The sequence below is a fragment of the Grus americana genome, chromosome 8 (assembly GCF_028858705.1).
Source record: "Grus americana isolate bGruAme1 chromosome 8, bGruAme1.mat, whole genome shotgun sequence".
Lineage (NCBI taxonomy): Eukaryota > Metazoa > Chordata > Aves > Gruiformes > Gruidae > Grus > Grus americana.
The window spans coordinates 24905298-24923293 of NC_072859.1; the positions used below are offsets into that span (position 1 = coordinate 24905298).

Here is a 17996-nt window from a genome sequence, read left to right on the forward strand (position 1 = left end):
TTTGGTTTGTTCCAAAGAATATTTATTGATACCAAGACTTGAATCCACAGTGTCCCTGTCCCCAGGCAGTCCTCACTCACCAGGCTATCACGGGACACATGTATTTCTTTGCCTTTTTTGCAGTTTTAAAATTGTTACCATTTCCTACTAACTGTCACTTCCAATGAGTCTCCTGATGAAGGTCTCTCCTCAGTTAGCTCGTGCAGAGAGTGTCTGATCTGTACAAAGGTAGGAGTGTACTTAACCACATGCACTCCTGCAGCTTCAGTTTCTTCTGAAGTGTCATAATTAGAAAAATCACTCAAGATCTTTTCAACTAGCTCTGTTTCCAGAGCCTTGGGAAAAGCAGCAGAATCACCTCGTGGGAGATACCTCAGGTCCCTCCCTGCGTGCCGGCGACAAGTGACTAATGAACAAAGGAGCAAGTGTGTGCATGCAGCAGGAGTGCTGAGATGGCAGCTCACTTTATTGGTTGTAGTAATTCCACTAGACCCATGTTTCAGCCACTTGTTGATGAATCATCCTCTAAAAAGGTAGAACACACAGGTGCCACTGTGGGTTGTGTTGTGATTGATGCAGCTTCTGGTGGCGAGGTGCTCTCAGGTTCTTCTGAGCTGGAGTCTGCTTGGACAGGCCTGAAATTCACTGACATATGTGAAAATTGCTGGTTTGGTTTGTTTTTTCGCAAGAATGAAAGCCTCAATGTCAATGCAATGCTCTAAACCTTTTCTGGGGAATGCTCGAGGGCCCCTCCCTATGTCTGCACTGTGTACAAGTCGGATTTTGCAGCATGCTGGAGCAACACATCCTTGTCTATAATGCTCCCCGCATCTCATTTGCTAAGCATTGCTGTCTGCCCTTGCTTTTAGGTTGGCAAGTTGGTCTTTTCACCAGCCTCACAGAACCATGAAAATACACTTGCCTGCCCTCAGCACAGCGCCTCTGTGACAAAAGAGATAATGCTGCCCATCAAAAATGACCCTAGGAAATGGGAAAGCAGAGATTGTAAAGCAGCTTTTATAGCCACCCTGTTGGCACAGTGTCCAGTGCTTTTGGTTTCTCCTTGTTTTCAGTATTAGAACCCAACAAGCTAAGGGTTTCTTTAATGTAAAAACATTGTGTTGATCCTGTGTAATGATCTGATTTTGTGTTTCACAAGGTTGACAGCCAGCAAAGACCTCCATTCTCTAAGAGGAAGAACAGCTGCTATTGCCCACAGAAAGTTATTGCATCAGCTTTATAGCAACATACAGAACTTTGTCCAGAGCATTTGGTCCCAAGGAATCTCTTAAGGGAGACAGGAAAAGAGACAGAAAACAAAAAACAACCAAACAAAAAGATCTGGTCTTTAAATGTCTGTGTCTTGCACAAACTTGCTCTGCATGAAGTTGGGAGCCCCAGCCCTGTTGTGTTCTGTCATGATGCGTTTGGAAGTGTTTAACAGCATACCTCAAAGAATTCGCACTGGGCTTTTCAGGAACTCTACTTCACCACAAGTTGGATATATTAGTTCAAATGTTGCCATTTCCTGTGTGGTACCTGTTGTGGGATCATTTTTTCCCTGAACTCTTAACAATCTTGTGTGCTCAGTGATGCTCAGTCTCCATCATCTTTTGCAGAATTACAGAAGACTCTGCAGTGACAACATTTGAAGCGTTAAAGGCTCGTGTCCGTGAGTTAGAAAGGCAGCTTTCCCGTGGGGACCGCTATAAATGTCTCATTTGCATGGTGAGTAGCACTCCACTTGTGGTAATGAATCAGAAATGTCTTGGTATCTTTGCTGAGGAGGGAAGAAGCTTTTCTTCTTTTTAGGGTAGAGTGGGGGAACTCATCTTCGTTCTTATACACGACTTAGCCTTCCAAATGAAGGTGCTAGGTCTTTTTAGCAATTGAAATTTCCGTATGCATTACATTGTTCCACTGGTATTTGTAGCGGTCCATCTGTATTGGGCAAGAAAGCTTCAACTTCAGAAGACTTTCAGCCTTCCTATAGAAAACTCCCAGATACCAGTGTCCTTTTCCTGCATATGCAGATTTACATCTGTAGGAGAGAGCAGAATCTGTGATCTGAGACTCACCGTACGGTTTGAGAACAGGAATGTTGCCTGAGCATTTAAAAGTTGTCAGTGTCCTGCTTGCTCTGTGGTGATGCTGTGGCCTTCTTAAAGAAAGGCAGCAGCTCCCTCTGATGGTCTGAGCCTGCAAAGCTTTGCATCTCCTGTTAGGTTTTCATTCTGCTGACAGCAGGAGAAAATTCTGCTTGGCTGAGGGCTCCCTCTGCAACTTCAGCTTGATGCATGGTGCTCTCTCTCCCGGTTCACGACTTGTAGGTGTGGGAGTGCAATCCCCGTCTCTCATCCCAGAAGGGATGACAGCTTGCTGCTGATTTCCAAAGGTTTATTAGCAATGATAGAAAATACTCAAGGTGTGTCTGCTGAAGTAGCAGCAGCATTCTTGCGATGTAGTTAAGCTGTTCCTGCAGAGCTAAGAGTTGTGATAAGGGTTAATCTTACCCCGTCACTGGTTTTTGTATGATCTGGTGACCTTTCTGATGAGAATAATGGCAGGTGGCCACAGCAACTTCAGATGCTCTTGCGATAACTGTGCTGAGCCAGGTCACCGCTTGAGTGGATTATGGGCTTCCAACAGGAGTTCTGGGAAGCCAGAAAAATGGCCTGCAGGAGACTTTCTGCCTCTGCTGCACAAACATTACAAAAATACAAACTTATGTATTACACAAACTTATTTTTTGCAATACAAAATACAAGGCAATGTTACCCACAAAGAAAGGCGTTGTGATGGGGTTGGGAGCGAAGAATCGCCTGATCCCTGCTGTGACAATAACCTGTTTGCTTCTTCTCCTCAGGACTCCTACACAATGCCCCTGACTTCCATTCAGTGCTGGCATGTGCACTGTGAAGAATGCTGGCTGCGGACTCTGGTGAGGCTCTTGGCTACTTTCTTGTTGACTTACAGACTTCTTCCTCTCTTCTGGGATACTTTATTTAAATCACCATAGGGAAAGGTGCTTGTTGCTTTATTTGCTGTGCATGCAGACTTCCCAAGCCTTGCTGTTGAACACCCCACTGTAGCTTTGACTTGAGTGAGTTTCATTTGAGTCGTCGTGACCAAAGTGCAGTCCTGCCTCTTGCTTGCTCCTCTGCTGCTGTGGGGACAAGCCATTGCTCATGTAAGAGCTCTGTGCCAGGGACAACCTTTCCTTACAGTAATTTCCTGTGGGGCATCCATGCAGAGAGGTAAAGCTGGGAGAATGGAGGCCAAATCCACTGAGATTTCATGGAATGGGTAGCTTCTGAGAAACCTAATATTCCCCTGAAGCAAAGGGAATCATCTTCAGGATAGATGATATGGAAGGGAGCTTTTATGAATATGAATCTGTATTTTTCAGACTATTTGAAATAGCACTGTGCAGTTTTCAAGTGTATGCCATTCTCTTTGGAAGATTGGGGACTACTTTGAACACTGAATAGGTGACCCAGTGTGGCAGTAATTTATACATGTATTAAAGGACATGAGGTTAAAATTTAAGGTGTTATTGAATAAAGTGTTTTCCTTTCCTGTGTTAAAACTGTGGGCTTTATAATCAGCCTTTAATGTCCCCTGTGCAGCTGATTTTCAAGCTTTCATTTTACTCAGGTTGGAGAGTGGAAAATAGTCAGTTGTGCTTTCTAGTTCTCCTGTTAGCAAGATGATACAGTGTTGGGTTGCAAAAAATGTAAGGGAATGCCACTCCTAAAAACTGTTCCTGTAAGGCATTACAAAATCTACTTTATAGAACACGTTGTGTGCTTGGAATTACGATTAAGTCGATCATGCTCCTTTAAATCCTGCCTTTTAAAAGTCTTGTCCAAGAAAAGTTACCAGGACGGTGAAGTGCCTGTGGGCTTGAGTACTAATAGCAACTCAATAACTTGGCTATCCCTTGGGCTGTATTTTATAGCTCTTCAGCTACACCCCGTCACTATTTAGATTATACAAGCTTTTGTAAACATTTTAGCAGCATGTTATAAAAGACACATATGTGGGTACGTAGCTCTGAGGTGTTTGGATGAATGTGTGCTCGGCCACCTTTGCTAAGTGAAGAGTAATCTTATCCTTCAGTGGTGCTACAAGCAGAGGATAAAACACTAATTTCTTTTTCATTTTCTTTACTCTGAAGTCTTTGTCCTCACCTCTTCCCAGCAGCCTCAAGTCACCTTCTAACTCTGTGGCACCGATTTCAGGCTCTTCTTAGGCTCAGCAGCAACTTTGTTCAACTTCAGTCAGGCCCCTTTGTTTCATGTGCAGTGGTCACGTCTGCTCGTGAGGACTGGGAAACCCCAGTCCAGGTGCTCAGGGGTTAGCATTTGCCCTTGCAGAGGGGAGTCATCTCCCCCCTAGGTATCCGTGAGGAAGGTCAAGATGGAGCTGGCGGTGTGCTATCCACACATGGCTCTTCTGCCGACCAGGCAGGCGGGATGGGAATAGTCCAGCAAGACATCGAATTAGGACTTGGCACTTGCATAGGGGAAGCAATTAATAAGTGGCTACTCATGTGTTCCCCAGTCCTAGCCTCTCCCTGCAGCCCCCAATTTATTAAACCAGGCCTTTTCACAAGGCATGCTTGCACTCTCTCTCCCGTCTCAAAAAAAATCTCCCAGCCTGTGTTCGCATGTTTCTAATGTAACCATTAAAATGTAGCCCGAAGACAGCAATAAAAACCCTGGAACGCCTTGGTGCTTTTGTGTCTTGATCAAAGTCAATGTGTGTAATCTCGTTAAGACTGCCCTCCTTCCCCCCTCCTTTTTTATGAATTTAATGGCATACAGCAGCTGGGCTCAGTGTTTAATGCTCACCAACCTGCATTGTTCTAATTAAGGTATCTCCTTTTATTTCGGGCACAAAAGAGACTCTTGTTTTTTTTAACAAGCGAGGAGCTGTGGGATAGTGTGTGTAATAATCGCTGCTGTTACCTTTCCCTGGGTATAAAGCTGGCTCCCCAGTGGGGCTGGGAGGAGGGAGCCTGCGCGTGCAGCACACATGGAAAGACTTGGCTGGGGGAGAGGGGCAACATTTTTCTTCTGTTGTGCAATAAACAATTTGTTGGAGTTAATAGGAGTTGGGGCGGGCGGGTTGTGTCGGGCTTCCGGCCCCTTTTGAACATTCTGGAGATCTGCCATCCCTGCTGGTGAAAAGTCCCCTTTCTCCTGCGTGCCTGTGGTTTATATGCCCAGCCGAGATCTAATATTAAATTAGAGTGTGAGTGTGTCTGTGAGAGAGAGAGGGAGGACCGTGTACTGAACAAGACCCTGGAACTGAAGGCTCAGAGTGCCTGGGAACGCTTCTAAACCTGTGCAGGGTATTGGAGATGGCGTGAAATTTGGTGCTTACGTCTGTCTATGGACCAGAGGAGGTGAAGGGTTTTTTAAAAGGTTTAAGGTTTAAACATTTTCTAGGATATGATGCTACAATGATCTGAGCATCTCTAGTATCCTCTGACTTCCATCCTCTGACTAGGGCCAGTCTAGGGCACTGATGAGGATTGGATCTTTAAAGCACTTAGGCTTTCTGAAAATATAACTTTTGGACTTTTGGCTCTTGATGTCCAATTCCAGATTATAACTGTTCTCTTGCTAAGGGAGAGGGGGAGACATTTTTAACCACCAACTCTACAAATGGCTGCTGGGCTCCCTAGCTTAGGTACTGTTATACTAGAGCTCAGTGCATCAAAGTGACTCCAGGTTCTGGGGATGAAACATCCACCAGAGCAGACTCCATCTCGATCTCCTGTTGCTGTGTTGGATTAACATGAAGGAAAGACTGGAGTCACAGAAAGAGACCCTGGAGATGGCTTAAGAGAACCGAGATCATGGTGCTTGCCGAGTTAGCCAGTGCTTCAGCGCCAACAGAAGCTTCTTGGTTAGTCCTCTTCATGGTGGCCATGGAGAAAGGGAGGAACCATCCCTTTACTCAGCGTCAGAACATGATGAGTTGAGTGGTTTTCTCTCCTTCCACATGCTCTGTGAGCAGAACCGGTCTGCCTGAGGGCTGCAGTCCAGGGGACGCAGGCTAAAGGTGTGTTGTATGCTGCATGCGCTGTGGGTAGCTCTGTGGTTTCAGGCACAACAGGAATGGAGACAGGGAGAGGGATACGAGAACGTGTTGCTTGATGCCATGTGATCATGCCTGCGTCCCCAGGAATTCATACTACCTGTTTTGTCAGCTGGGTTTGTATTGCTCTGTCAAACCACACCGATGAACTTGCTACTCCCTACTTGCTGATTGTCTGGGACACTCAACACAGTGGCGTTTGTCATTCATCCATCCTGCGTGCAGAGAGCTAGTCGATATCTTCAAGTTATGCAGAAACTGGGACACTAGCCTGGAGTGACTTCCCTGTGATCCCTTTTGGAAACCCCTGAAAACACATGCAGGTTCTTCAAAGACAGGAGAGGAAATGGTGTTGCAGGAGGGAGGCTTAGCCTGAGCAGCAGTTCATCTCCCTGAACGTCACCTGTCCTTGCGGTGGGTGTCTATCCTCAGCTAGTTGTTGGACTGCAGCCCTGAGTCAGTGGGTGATGGGGGGTGAATCTCCCCCTGGAAGAGGTTTGTCCGTCCCTTTGCTATCCTTCCCCATTAACCAAGAGGGATCCTGCAGCTACTAGTGGGTCAGATTGATGTTTTCCATCTCCTGGGAAGAGTGCTCTGACAGTAAAGATTGGCAATCTGCCGTGATGCTTTTCTGGGGAGGGTTTGGAGCCACCACCCTTGGAGGTTTGTGAGAACAGGTTTGATGCATGTCCGTCAGCAGTAATTCAGGTTGAGGCGATCTTGCCAGGGGAATGGGTCTGTGAGTTCTTGACATCCCTCTGAGCTGTGGTGTTGTGATCTCCCAAACCCTGGTATCCTTCCTATGAAGTTAATGGAGTTAAAAGCTGAGTCAGGTTGTTGTTTGCCAGTGGATGGAGCTGTCGGGGGGTGCAGGCATGCAGGGGCTGAAAGAGGGCAGGTTTATTTGAGCAGGTGCAGTTTACTGAGTTTCCTGTCGACTGTACAGCCAGATCCAGCATTTCCTATGTGTATTTGCTGACCCCAGGCTTGTACTTGCCTGTCTTGGGCTTATTTGAAAATCACAACTGCAAGAGGAGGAAAAAAATCACTTCTGAAAAGCCACCTTCATCACAGAATATGCTTCCAGGGGATCCATCGATAGAAATGTATGTTCTGCAGTTGACACATTTATATCTTTGGTAGATTACACTACTACGTTCTTAGCCTTGTTGCTTTTTCTAGGCTATAATACCATATATCCCATGTGGGCTGTAGTATTTTTGTAAGAAACAGCACAGATACAGAGCAACCCTTCTGGGTGATTCCCTAGTGCTTCCAGCAACGTAGGGACCTCCTGAGTCAGCAGCTGCATGGAGGATGCTGCACTTGATTCTTCGTGAAGTTCTATCTGCCATGAGGTTGTCCAGTTATTTATTAACATATTTCAGTTTTGGCCTCCAACAACCTGTGGCAGTGAGCCCTACCCTTTGAGGATACTCTGTGAAAAAGGATGCTCTCCTGATTGCTTTAACCCCATTACCTAGTACCCCATAACAGCAGTGGTGAATGGCTGCTTCTCTGGGAACTGGCATTTGCAGAGAAGAAACGGCTGCTTCATGTGCAGGCACGGGGTGAGGGGGCTGTCGCCTTGGTTGAGAATTGGCCCTTGGAGTTTGATTCCTCTCCTGGTAGAAGCTTGCTCTGGGTTTGGGTCCCTCCTGTCATCTCTCTGCCTTGGTTTTCCTTCCTATAAAATAGGCAAGCTTTGAGCCCAGGTTTGACAGTGGGACTGTGTAGACGAAGTTGGTCTGTCTGTGTCTCTTTATTCTCTGTGCCTGGTAGCATATTCTGCTTGGAAATTGCCCGTTTTTAGACCCACAGGACAGCAGGAAGTGCCTAAATCCTTCCTTTTGAGTTTTCTTGCTTTAGCCAATTTATAGCAGACATCATGCCATTTTTTTTAAGAGGCAACTTTAAGACAAAATACTCCAATCCTTCCTGGCACCATGTGAGCCCTAACGACTTCTCAACATCTCAGCTCTCGTTAATGTATTTTTCAAACTACTACCCCAAGTGATTAGCCTGTATTGTGGATCAATCACTTGCCAAATTTTAATTAAGAAAGGAGGAGAAAAAATAAACATCCTGGTTCCAGCCCCTTTTCTTTGCTTTCTAACAGCCCTGGAGCAAACTTCTTGCAGCAGAGTTTTATAAACCCCTCAAAACTGGGGTTTATAATGGAAAAGCTGAGGTGGCCTTTACTCTAGCACACGCAGCTATAACACATCAAGGCTTTTCCATGAAGCTATGATGAAAGGAGCAGAAGGACCTGGAAAAAAAAGAAAGAAAGAAATGGCCGACAGGTGGGACTTATTATTCCACAGCATTTTTATTTCAAGGGAAAAGTTTAGTAACCCCAGCTGGCAGGTGAGCAGTGGGGGAGCAAACGCTTTTTCATTGTGCCTGTGCCAGCGTGTGTGTGTGTACAAGCTTATGTGCCTCTCTCTACAAGAGAGGAGAGCTTAAACGCTAGTGCCAATAAATGTTGTACACCTACACTGAAAAGTCAGATGTAAGGGACAAGGTTCTAAGCAATTTCAATCTAAAAAGAAAAAATCAGGACTTAGTTCTGAATTTAACATACAAGCTTATGTGTGCAGAGGATGACAGTTTTATTTAAAAAAGAGAAAAAAGAAAAAGGCTTCCCCAAGGGTCCAAAGTCATTATTTTTGCTTGAACTGTTTAATACCAAGCATAAGTACTAGGGAGACCCAGAGACCTGGGCCCGGCATGCCACGTGCAGTCAGCCGGCGCAGCATTCAGGCCAGACTGCTGGAGGTCTGTAGGATGCCGTTGTTCCCTCCAATGTACCCCGCCTTCAGAGCTGAAGACGAGCTGCCCTTCCCACGTGCAGGTGAAGCAACATCCGCCACTGCCCTAAATCAATCTGCGATCACGTAGCTTTTGCAGAAAATGGGTCAAGCTACATGTGGTTGGGTTCTGCCTTCTGGCACGGTCGAAAACTTGGCCCTGGCTGCCCATGTGCAGCTCTCAGCCCTAGTGGGGAGAGTGGATCCCCCTAAAGCCATTAGTATGTGGTGCAGAAAGCACATCTCCAGGACAGAGATCGCAGGCTCTGGCAGGATAAATCCACCCATCTTCCCTTCACCTGCAGTATGAAGGAATTGCATACCTGCCCTTGCTTTGCCGTGGAACAGAGGAGCAAAGCTGCAGTCAGTTTAATCAGGCTTGTTCTGCCATCCTGTGGGCTGAGTGCAGGGGGTTTGCGCCTACAGCGAGCACCTGCGCAGCCTTTGGAGAGGCCTGGGCAGAGGGGCTTTCCAGGAATCTGTCCTTCCAAAATTTCCCACATTGAGCTGTCTGGTCCGTGCTAGCGAGGTTGCCCTTGCTAAGTGTCACACACAGCTGCCTGCAGCTGTCTCAGTCCACCTCCAAATCCCAGAACGGAGCACGAGATGCAAGACAGTGAGATGGCAGCAGCTGAGGTTTGCTTTCAGCAAAAATGAACTCAAGGGAGTTCAGTGCTCCTCCCCACCCACCTCCAACTTCAGCAGAGCTAAAGGAGAACAACAGCAGAAATGCTGTCCAGCGTTGCACAGGAGCACTGAGGAATAGGGGGGCATGTTTTTAGGTGGCAGCAAGCACTTCCCTTCATCCTTCACCCCAGACTGAAGGCAGGCTGAGGCATTTGATGGGTCAGGGGACTGGTCTTGCAGAAGGTACCTCTCCCTGGCGCATTGTCCAGACAGGCAGAAGCTCCAGCTACTTGGTTGGATGCTTTGCTGCCTCTTGCCAGTAAGCTGCGCCTGTCTGGGGAAGGAGAGCATGGACGCAGATGTGTGCAGTAGTCACATCTGGAGTGCCTTAAAGTCCCCATGCACGCTTACTTCTGCTTGTCAGGGCACACAGGAAAGCTCGAACGGGCAGCTGCCAACTACTGCCCCTTTGACAGCATGCTGTGAATTAATTCCTCAGCACCTCCCTGCCACTTCCCCTGGGACCCTCCAGCTACAAAGACGATGCCAAGAGGCCAGCCAGCTGCAACAGGCACCGCTGAGGTCCAGGGAGCTGCATGGCGATGCGGGGACTCAGTTGAACCAGGCTGTTTCGTGGCATTTGCATGCAGATTAGTGAGCCCCTCCTTGGCAGTGCTGCTGTGTAGCTTGGCCCACAATGGCTTTAAAGGTGACAAAAGAGGCAGATGTTTAGTTTTTTCTCTCCTACCTGTTGTAGCTGCTGCAGGAAGTTTTTACTGGGACATGCAGGGTTAGAGCTTGTCCTTTTCTGATGCTGGAGATCCAAAGCTATGGTCTTGAGCACAAGCAAAGAGGTGTATTACATAGGCTCTGTTAAAGTCCAGTGCGGTCAGTCTTTGGTTTCATCAGGGTTCTAAGCCTTTCCTTCTAGTTGTGGTTTGTGCTTACTCTTCCCAGAATCCAGCATGCCAAGTCCACTCTGTGAAGACCAGTGGACAGGGCTGCCTGATGCGTTGCACAGGCAGAGTGAGATGGTCCCAGCCCCAGAATGCTGAAAATCTAAACACAGTAGTTAGGGCATAAAATAGGTCCCAGACACCTAGAAGGATGTGCCCGCAGGCATCAGCACCAGAGCTAGGTGCACCACCCAGACTTGGTGTGCGGCTGTTTTAGATCTCAGGTGCAAGTCCCTGTGGTTCCCACGTGTGTCGGGGCAGCAGCTCAGCCGCCAGCAGCCAGGGATATCAAATGGGAGCCTGATTGCTCAGGAGGCCAAAGCTCAGGAACAGCGAACGTGCAAAGTCCATGTCTGCCAGCAATAATGTGCACTGGGAGCAGGGACGGGCTGGTTTGAGACTGGTCTGCAGGGACTTTTTGGTAGTACTCAAGACTGCAGAGCAAACATGACTTGCACTTCTTCAGAACGACATCCCCATGAATTACTTGCACCCATGTAAATTTTCTGTACCTGGGACTCTCTCCCAGGGGAGAAAGCCCCTGTCCTCCCTCCGCAGGTGTTGTCACAGAGCAGAGAGAAGTCCTTTTCTAAGCATCCTTACTTTTTGTAAGCAGCAGTGCCAGCTCCTCTCCTAGGGATGTCCCCAAGATGCAGGTAGCAGTACCGAAGCAGTGTGGCAGGTCACAGTCCTGCCCTGCCACTCAGTCCACGTGCTGCAAGCTGCCGCACTTAGTGCTGCCGGTAGTGAAACAAGCCCTGCTAGGGGAGAGCAGCAGCATCGCTGAACCGAACAGCTTCAGTTCTGCCAGCAAGCCCCACGCAAGCTGGCAGGCTCTCACACAGCATCCATCAGCTCGCTTGTCACACTGAGCGCTAGGCGTTTAGCTGCTGGAAGGGCCTGTCTGACAGCAGCGAGCAAAACTCGGGGTGCTCGGACAGGGCCTGTGCTCAGTTCTGTGCGGCAGGAGGTTGTGTCGAGGCTGCGGTCAGTGTTGAAAGCCAGGGCATCCCGATTTCCTGCGCTGCTGCTGCTGCTGTAGACGGCAGGCTGCCTCGCAGCAGAGCCATCTTTCTGTCATTTTTCCCATCAACTGTCTGTCACATCTGCCAATCTAATGATGACCGGCTTAGGTTGACCCCGATTCTGAGGCTTATTAACACCCTCTTGCTGTCAGGCTCGGTGACAGATGGCACATCAGCCCTTGTTTTATTTCATGTAGTGTTCGTGTCGGCCGCCCATTACCTCGCCCCAGCTCACATCACAGTTTGCTGGTTTCAGCTCACCTTGGCAGAACACTCGTCTCCGCAGCATCTCTGTGAGCTGGGTGGGAACAGGACAGGGGTTTTCTTCATGCCAGCAGTTCTGGGGCTTTTGCAGGATGGCCGAGGCAATCCCCTGACGTGCTGCCCTGAAAGGGATGGTCCAACTCCCCCCATGAACCAGTTCAGTCATCCCAGCTGAAAACTGCACTTGTTCCAGCTGGGTTGGTTTCCTGCCTGCTCAGTGACCTGAACTGGCTCATCGAGGGCTGCCGGTGAGCAAGGGAAGCCGAAAGGAGCAGATCTGCCTGGCAGCCAGCAGTGATGGCGCAGCAGGACAGGGGGCTCAGGCCGATCCATCTGCAGATACTCCTCTTCGTGGAGCTGCTGAGTTTGGTGACAGACCGTGGCTCTGGGTTTCAGCCTCCTGCAGAGCTCCTGCCTGCCCAGCTGCCTCGCGCTGGGGACTGGAGCGGGATGAGGGGTTTGCAGGGCAAGCGGGAAAGGTGTTGGGGCTCCCCCTTCTCACAGTTTGTGCCCGCTGTTGGGAGGGCATGGCCCGGCCTGGAGGGGAAGAGGGGTGGCCTTGCTGCCCCTGCTCCTGTGCTGCTCCCCTCGAGATCCCAGGCCAAGGGCAGGGTCGGGCGGGTTTTCCTCCTTCGCTCTCTCACGCTGTTCATCTCGTCTGCTGGTTGCAGGGTGCCAAGAAGCTCTGTCCCCAGTGTAACACCATCACGTCTCCCGGAGACCTTCGGCGCATCTACTTATGAAGGACCCAGCGGGAGGGCGGGACCCAGCTACTCGGCTCAGCTTATCACACCAAGGGGGAGAAGAACGACAGCAACAAAAAAAAAAAAAAAGACGTTTTAAAATTTAAAGAAAAAAAACAAACCAGAGACTCCAGACATGGACTCGAGGATACAGGAGCAGTGGGGAGCCTTGGCTCCCAGGTCCCGCGTGTTGAGACCTCCTTCAGCATCTGCAGCGGGCAAAACCAAACCCTTTGTTGTGAAGCCCCCTTTTTTAAAACCAGTATTCCCCATCCACCCGTTCCCTGGAGCTGGCTTTGCATCGCGGATGGCTCGTGAGCCATCTTTTGGACTGTGTTGTTGACCACTCTGCTCCCAGGAGACTGGGGAAGGGACCCTTGACAGAAAGATGTTAAATAACCTGTAACTTGTGTTTTGTTCAGTTATTTGGTTTTTTATTTGTTTTGGTTTGGTTTGTTTTTTGGTTTGATTCTGTTTTGGTTTTTTGTGGTGTTCTAGTGATAAAAAAAAAGGTTTAAAGAAAAAAAAAACACACCCAGGCAGAAATGAAGCACATGTAATATAGATTATATATGTTTACAATGTTGTGTATAAATGGGATAGACTCAAACATTACATACTAATAAGTTTCCCTTTCTTTTTTTTGGGTTGTATTTTTTTTAAAGAAGAAAAAAAAATGAGCAGAGAACATTAAACCCATATTTTTCTTGGTTCAGCAAAGTTTTGGCATTAAAGTCATTAGTTTAAAAAAAGTATATATATACATATATATAATATAAATGGTTTAATGTTCTGTGGTGTATATTTCCTCATTCAGATATGAAGTTAACAGCTTTTAGTAATGGCTGTAGCATTGCCCATAACTTACAGAACTTATGGGGAGTAGAGGAGGTGGATTTTTGTCATTAGTTGTAGCTAATGGGGCTATTTATAATAGAATCGTTATCCCCGGAAAGACACGGCTTTTAACTCCTCGCCGGGAGACCGGGCAGGGTGGGGGGATCTGGCTCAGCCCCCTTTGCCTTTCCCAGCTGGGGAAGGGGCGAACGGTGCGGAGCTGGAGGGAGGCAGCGTGCCAGAGCGCTGCCCTCTGCCCCAGCCAGGACTGCCTGCTCGAGGGTCCGGCTGACCCCCCTCTGCCTCTCCCAAGGCCGTAGCCCCTTCCCACGCCCCTGCCTTGCTTTGCCTTCCTCCCCTGCGAGCAGCGTTTGCTGGCCGAGGATGCCCAAGCTGTGCCTGGTGCCCGCTAACAAGGCAGGATGACGGGGAAGCGGCGGGCACGGGATGGGACAGTCCTGCGGGTGGCTTTGCCCAGAGAGGCTGGGCCGGTTCCCTCGCCGCGCTGCCCGGCAGAGATGCAGGAGCCCTGCAGAGCCAGCCCTGCCCCGCACTGGCTTCCCCCAGCTCCCACGCCTCTGGAGCCTGCGTTTTGCAAAAGAGGTTTTGGCACTATGGTGGAGAGCCAAACCAGCCCTGTCTCATCCCCATGGCCACCCCCAGGGCTTGCAGAGATGCTTCCAGCCAGAGCCGGAGGTTCTTCCCAGCCCCAGCTTCTTCCACGTCATCCCCTATGCTTGTCCCTGTCTCCTGTATCCTCAGCCTTAACCAAAGCTGCCATCTGGCCTCGTTTTTTTTTTTTGTTGTGTTTTCTTTTATTTTCAGGACCTGAGAAACAGATACTGATCCATTTCCCAAGGCGAACTTCTCGCAGTCCCATGCCGTGCAGCCCTGCCCCGGCTCCCCGGGCAGCCGCGGGGTGCCAGCTCCCCCGAAGCCAGAAGACGGGGAGATGGGGAAGTTCATCTCCCCCTGCTCCTGCGGAGAGCACAACGTGACTGGGGCATTTTAAGTGGATGAGGGGTTTGGAGCTGGGTCCCCAGCACCGCTGGGCTGCTGGGGCCTTTCCAGAAAGGGAAGGGCTGGGGAGGCAGGATGCCTGGGAGGGGGGACAGTCCCATCACCGTGTCTTTGCCCTGAGCTTGATGCTGTTTTGCAGAGAGCAGCTGCTGTCCCTGGCATCTCTCGAGTGATTTCAGAAGGATCCCGCTGCACCCAAAAAAAAAAAAAAAAACCAAATTGAAGGAGCTGTATTCTATAGGTATCTTGGCAAAAGGTGACAATTCCCAATTGAGAGTTTCCTGGGTGTCCAAGCTCATAGCAGCGTGGTGGCCTCTGAGACCAGAGAGCTGCAGCCCCCCATGCTCAGGGGCGCATCCTTGCAGAGCTCGGGGGACCAGAGGAAGCCAAGGCACCCCGGGAGGGCTCTGCCTCCCCAGGGAGGCTGCGGGCAGGGGAAGGAGCGCAGCGGTGGGCTGTCCCTGCTGGGTAACCCTCCGGCCAGCAGCACTCGGGCAGGGGAAGGGTGGGCACACAGAACTTGGGTCTGGGTGTGTAAAGGGGGAAAAATTGGGGCGGGGGGAAGGGGTATGGCTGGGCTGTGAGTGCCACCCAGCCAGGGCTGCGCTGCCTGGGTGCTGGCGCTGGGGTCTCAGAGATGGGTTTGGAGAGGGTGCAGTGGGTGGGTTTGGGAGGCAGCCGGGAAGGGGGAGAGGACAGGATACCCCACCCCAGCCTTTACTTGGAAACAGGAGGGAGCCAGGTTTTCGGGCGGGTGTTGTGGACCAGCCGTGTGCTCTATGTACGTATGTGTAAAACCATATGTAACTAGTCATTGGTTCTTTGGTTTGGGGTTTATTTTTTGATTATTTTTTTTTTAATTGTAAAGCCATCCCCTGTTTTTAAGGGGGAGGAGGCTGCAGGGGGAAGGCTGGGGAGAGAGGCATCCCAGTTTGTAACATGCATCTGCTGCTTCCCCTCTTCTATAATGAGTTTAAATGATTTTTAAAAAAAAAAAAATTGAAATATCGGAGTTACCTATCTTCGCCCAAAGAATCCCAGTTGCACAAAGCGATATTCCGGTGTGTCGATGATTGTGTGTCAGTGTATATTATACAAAGAGGTACTTGTCACTCCCGTTTGTAAACTACATTTGACATTAATTAAACAAGTATAAATCTTCTTGGGCGCTTCCCGCCTTTCTGTGTTTCCCTTCGCAGGCGAGAAGCAGAGGAGGTGAAGCCCCCCACACACCGTGCCGCAGCCCCTGGGTGTGGGTAATATCCCAAAGGGGAGCACCGGTCCTATTTTGGGATGCAGGGACAGATGCATGGACAGAGGCAGGGGGATGCTGGGGAGGGACCCCTGTAGGGGGCTGGTGGGGGTCCCTCCCCAGCATCCCCCTGCAATGATGCATCTCTGCCCCACCACAGATGGGGTCCCCCAAATTTCCCCCCCCCCCATAGAGCCAGGAGGGCACACCTCAGGGGACATCCCCCCCCATAATGAAGTCTCTTCAGCTGCATTAGATGGGGGCAGGAGGCACCCAGCCCCAACAGATCTATATATTCTGCATTAGGGGCCACTGGCACCGTATAGGGTTACCCCCGACAGCAGGGACCAGGAGGCTGCAGGGGTTGGGGGGGGTAGAGGTCAGGTTCCCCCCTGGCGTGGGGCTGGCGCCGACGCTTTTGGTTTACAAACATTTTACAGACGGGTCGATGCGGATGGCTGCGTCCCCTGGGGATGGGGTGCTGGGGGGGTCCCCAGGCTGGGAGGGGGGAGCAGTGAGGATGTCAGGGTCCTTTTGCCATCTGCAGTGGCAAGGATGGGGAAAGGGGTGGATTTGGCTGCTTTTTTGGCTGGCAGGGAGCAGCACAGCATCACAGCCACTCTCTGGTTCGCTTTCAGCCCAGAGGAGGCCTGAGGCCAGGGTGAGGGGCTGGAAACCTCCCTCCCTCCCTTCACCACCACCCCTCGCCCTGCAGCAGGCTGCTAATATTTTATTTAAAATATCTTTAGGAAGCGCAGGGCCGTGATGTATCGGATGTATTGAGAAAATGCTAATGTGTAATAGCGTGTGTCAGGGGCCTCGTTCATCACCCCGAGCCGCCTTCTGGGGGATCCATATCTAATTAACAGTAATGAATGAGGGAGCCCACCTAATGACAGCCCGCCAGTTTGTTATGGAAATGAGGCAATCCCATTAGGCAAAACACTTAATTAAACAAACTGCTCAGAGTGGAGGCCAGAGCAGGATGGGCACAGGCCCTTTGGGGAACCGGGGGGCCCTGGTACCTGGCCCCCCACATGCCAGGTGGGGGCACAGAGGCTGCTGCAGCCCCATAGAGCCGAGTGCCCGTGGTCAACCCTGACAGCCATGGGCTGGGGAAGCCAAGAGGGACCCACCAGGGTGGGGGTCCAGGCCAGGGAGGGGGCAGCGGGATGGGTTGCATCCCCTTCTTGTCTCTCCCATCAATGGGTGCGGAGGCGGCAGAGGCCAAACACAGATTTCCAATCAAATGTGTGTACTTGGCTCCCGCTCTATTGACACTGAAGCAAGAAGGGCTCAAGGTTAATTCCTTATCAATACCCTATTGTCAGCTCATTCATCACCCAGGGAGGGCAGGGGCTGCCCAAGCTCTCCCTGCCCCAGCCCCCATGGGTTTGGGAGGGTGACCGAAGGATGCCGTGCACCCCTCTGCCCACCCCAGCCCTGCCCAGGCAGCCTGTCTCCGGCCAGCGGCACTGGGGTGGGCTTGCAGCCATGTGAGGACGCAGAGAGGAGGGGATGGGAGCTCAAGTTCAAAGGGAAGAGGATGGGGACGATGCCGGGCAGGCAGCGTGAGCAGCTGCCCTGTGAGTCCCAGCCTCCCTTGCCTGTGCCCCAGGCTGGGTGCAGGACCCGTGCTGGGGGTCTGCTGAAGGCGCGCATTGAGGGGGTTCAGACAGTGGCTGTGGCCCCCCGCGTGCTGGGGAGTCCCGCCAGCCTTTCCAGAGAGCAGCGCTAAGCTCAGCTCCCTCCCCAGGGCTGGGGGGCTACAGAGAACCCAAGGGAGCTCCATGGTCCCGATTTGTGGGGTTTCCAGAAGTTGGACCATGCTCAGTCTAACCACAGTATTGCACAGATTTGCTTAAAATACAGCTAGCCCTGCCTGGGTGATGGAGAGGGAAGTGCTGCAACCTGGCCTGCCGACACGGGAAGGGCAGTAAAACTATTCCTGCCGTTAGACTGTCGGTTTTATCAATTAAAGCTGAGAAATAGGATCTAGTACAACTTCCAGGGGCAGGCGGCTCTAGGGCTAGGTGCTGTTCTGTCTTAGCTCACAACCCCTGCTTCTCGTCATCGGAGTTTGTTCCCGTTAGTCTCTTCCCCGGCCTCGAGAGGGGACTTCAGGCAGGGATGCTCTCAGGCACGCAGAAGCGCTGGGCTGAGCCGCGCCGTTTGGGGTCTTCTCCAGGATTGTCTGGTCTTCTTGTCCCCTAAACCAGCCGCCTCTCCACGCAGGAAAGAGGGGGGCTGCTGCCACCTCGTGGAACGCTGCTCCCTCCCGGGCCGGAGCATCCCACGCCCGGCCCGGCCGCTGCGGCCAAGGAGGTTGGCACAGCCGCCCCCTCCAGCTC

General features: G+C 50.8%; 1 protein-coding gene across 6 annotated transcripts in view; it reads left to right on the forward strand.

The window, feature by feature from the left end:
• The window catches only part of RNF220 (ring finger protein 220), a 232365-nt gene extending 216811 nt beyond the window's left edge, over positions 1–15554 (forward strand). For all 6 annotated transcript variants that reach the window (XM_054833994.1, XM_054833997.1, XM_054833998.1 and 3 more), the window contains 3 exons: positions 1620–1728; positions 2867–2941; positions 12465–15554. In XM_054833994.1, the coding sequence (XP_054689969.1) occupies positions 1620–1728; positions 2867–2941; positions 12465–12536 (256 nt within the window). In that variant the 3' untranslated portion in view covers positions 12537–15554. The remainder of the gene's footprint in view (positions 1–1619; positions 1729–2866; positions 2942–12464) is intronic.
• The last annotated feature ends 2442 nt before the right edge of the window (positions 15555–17996 follow it).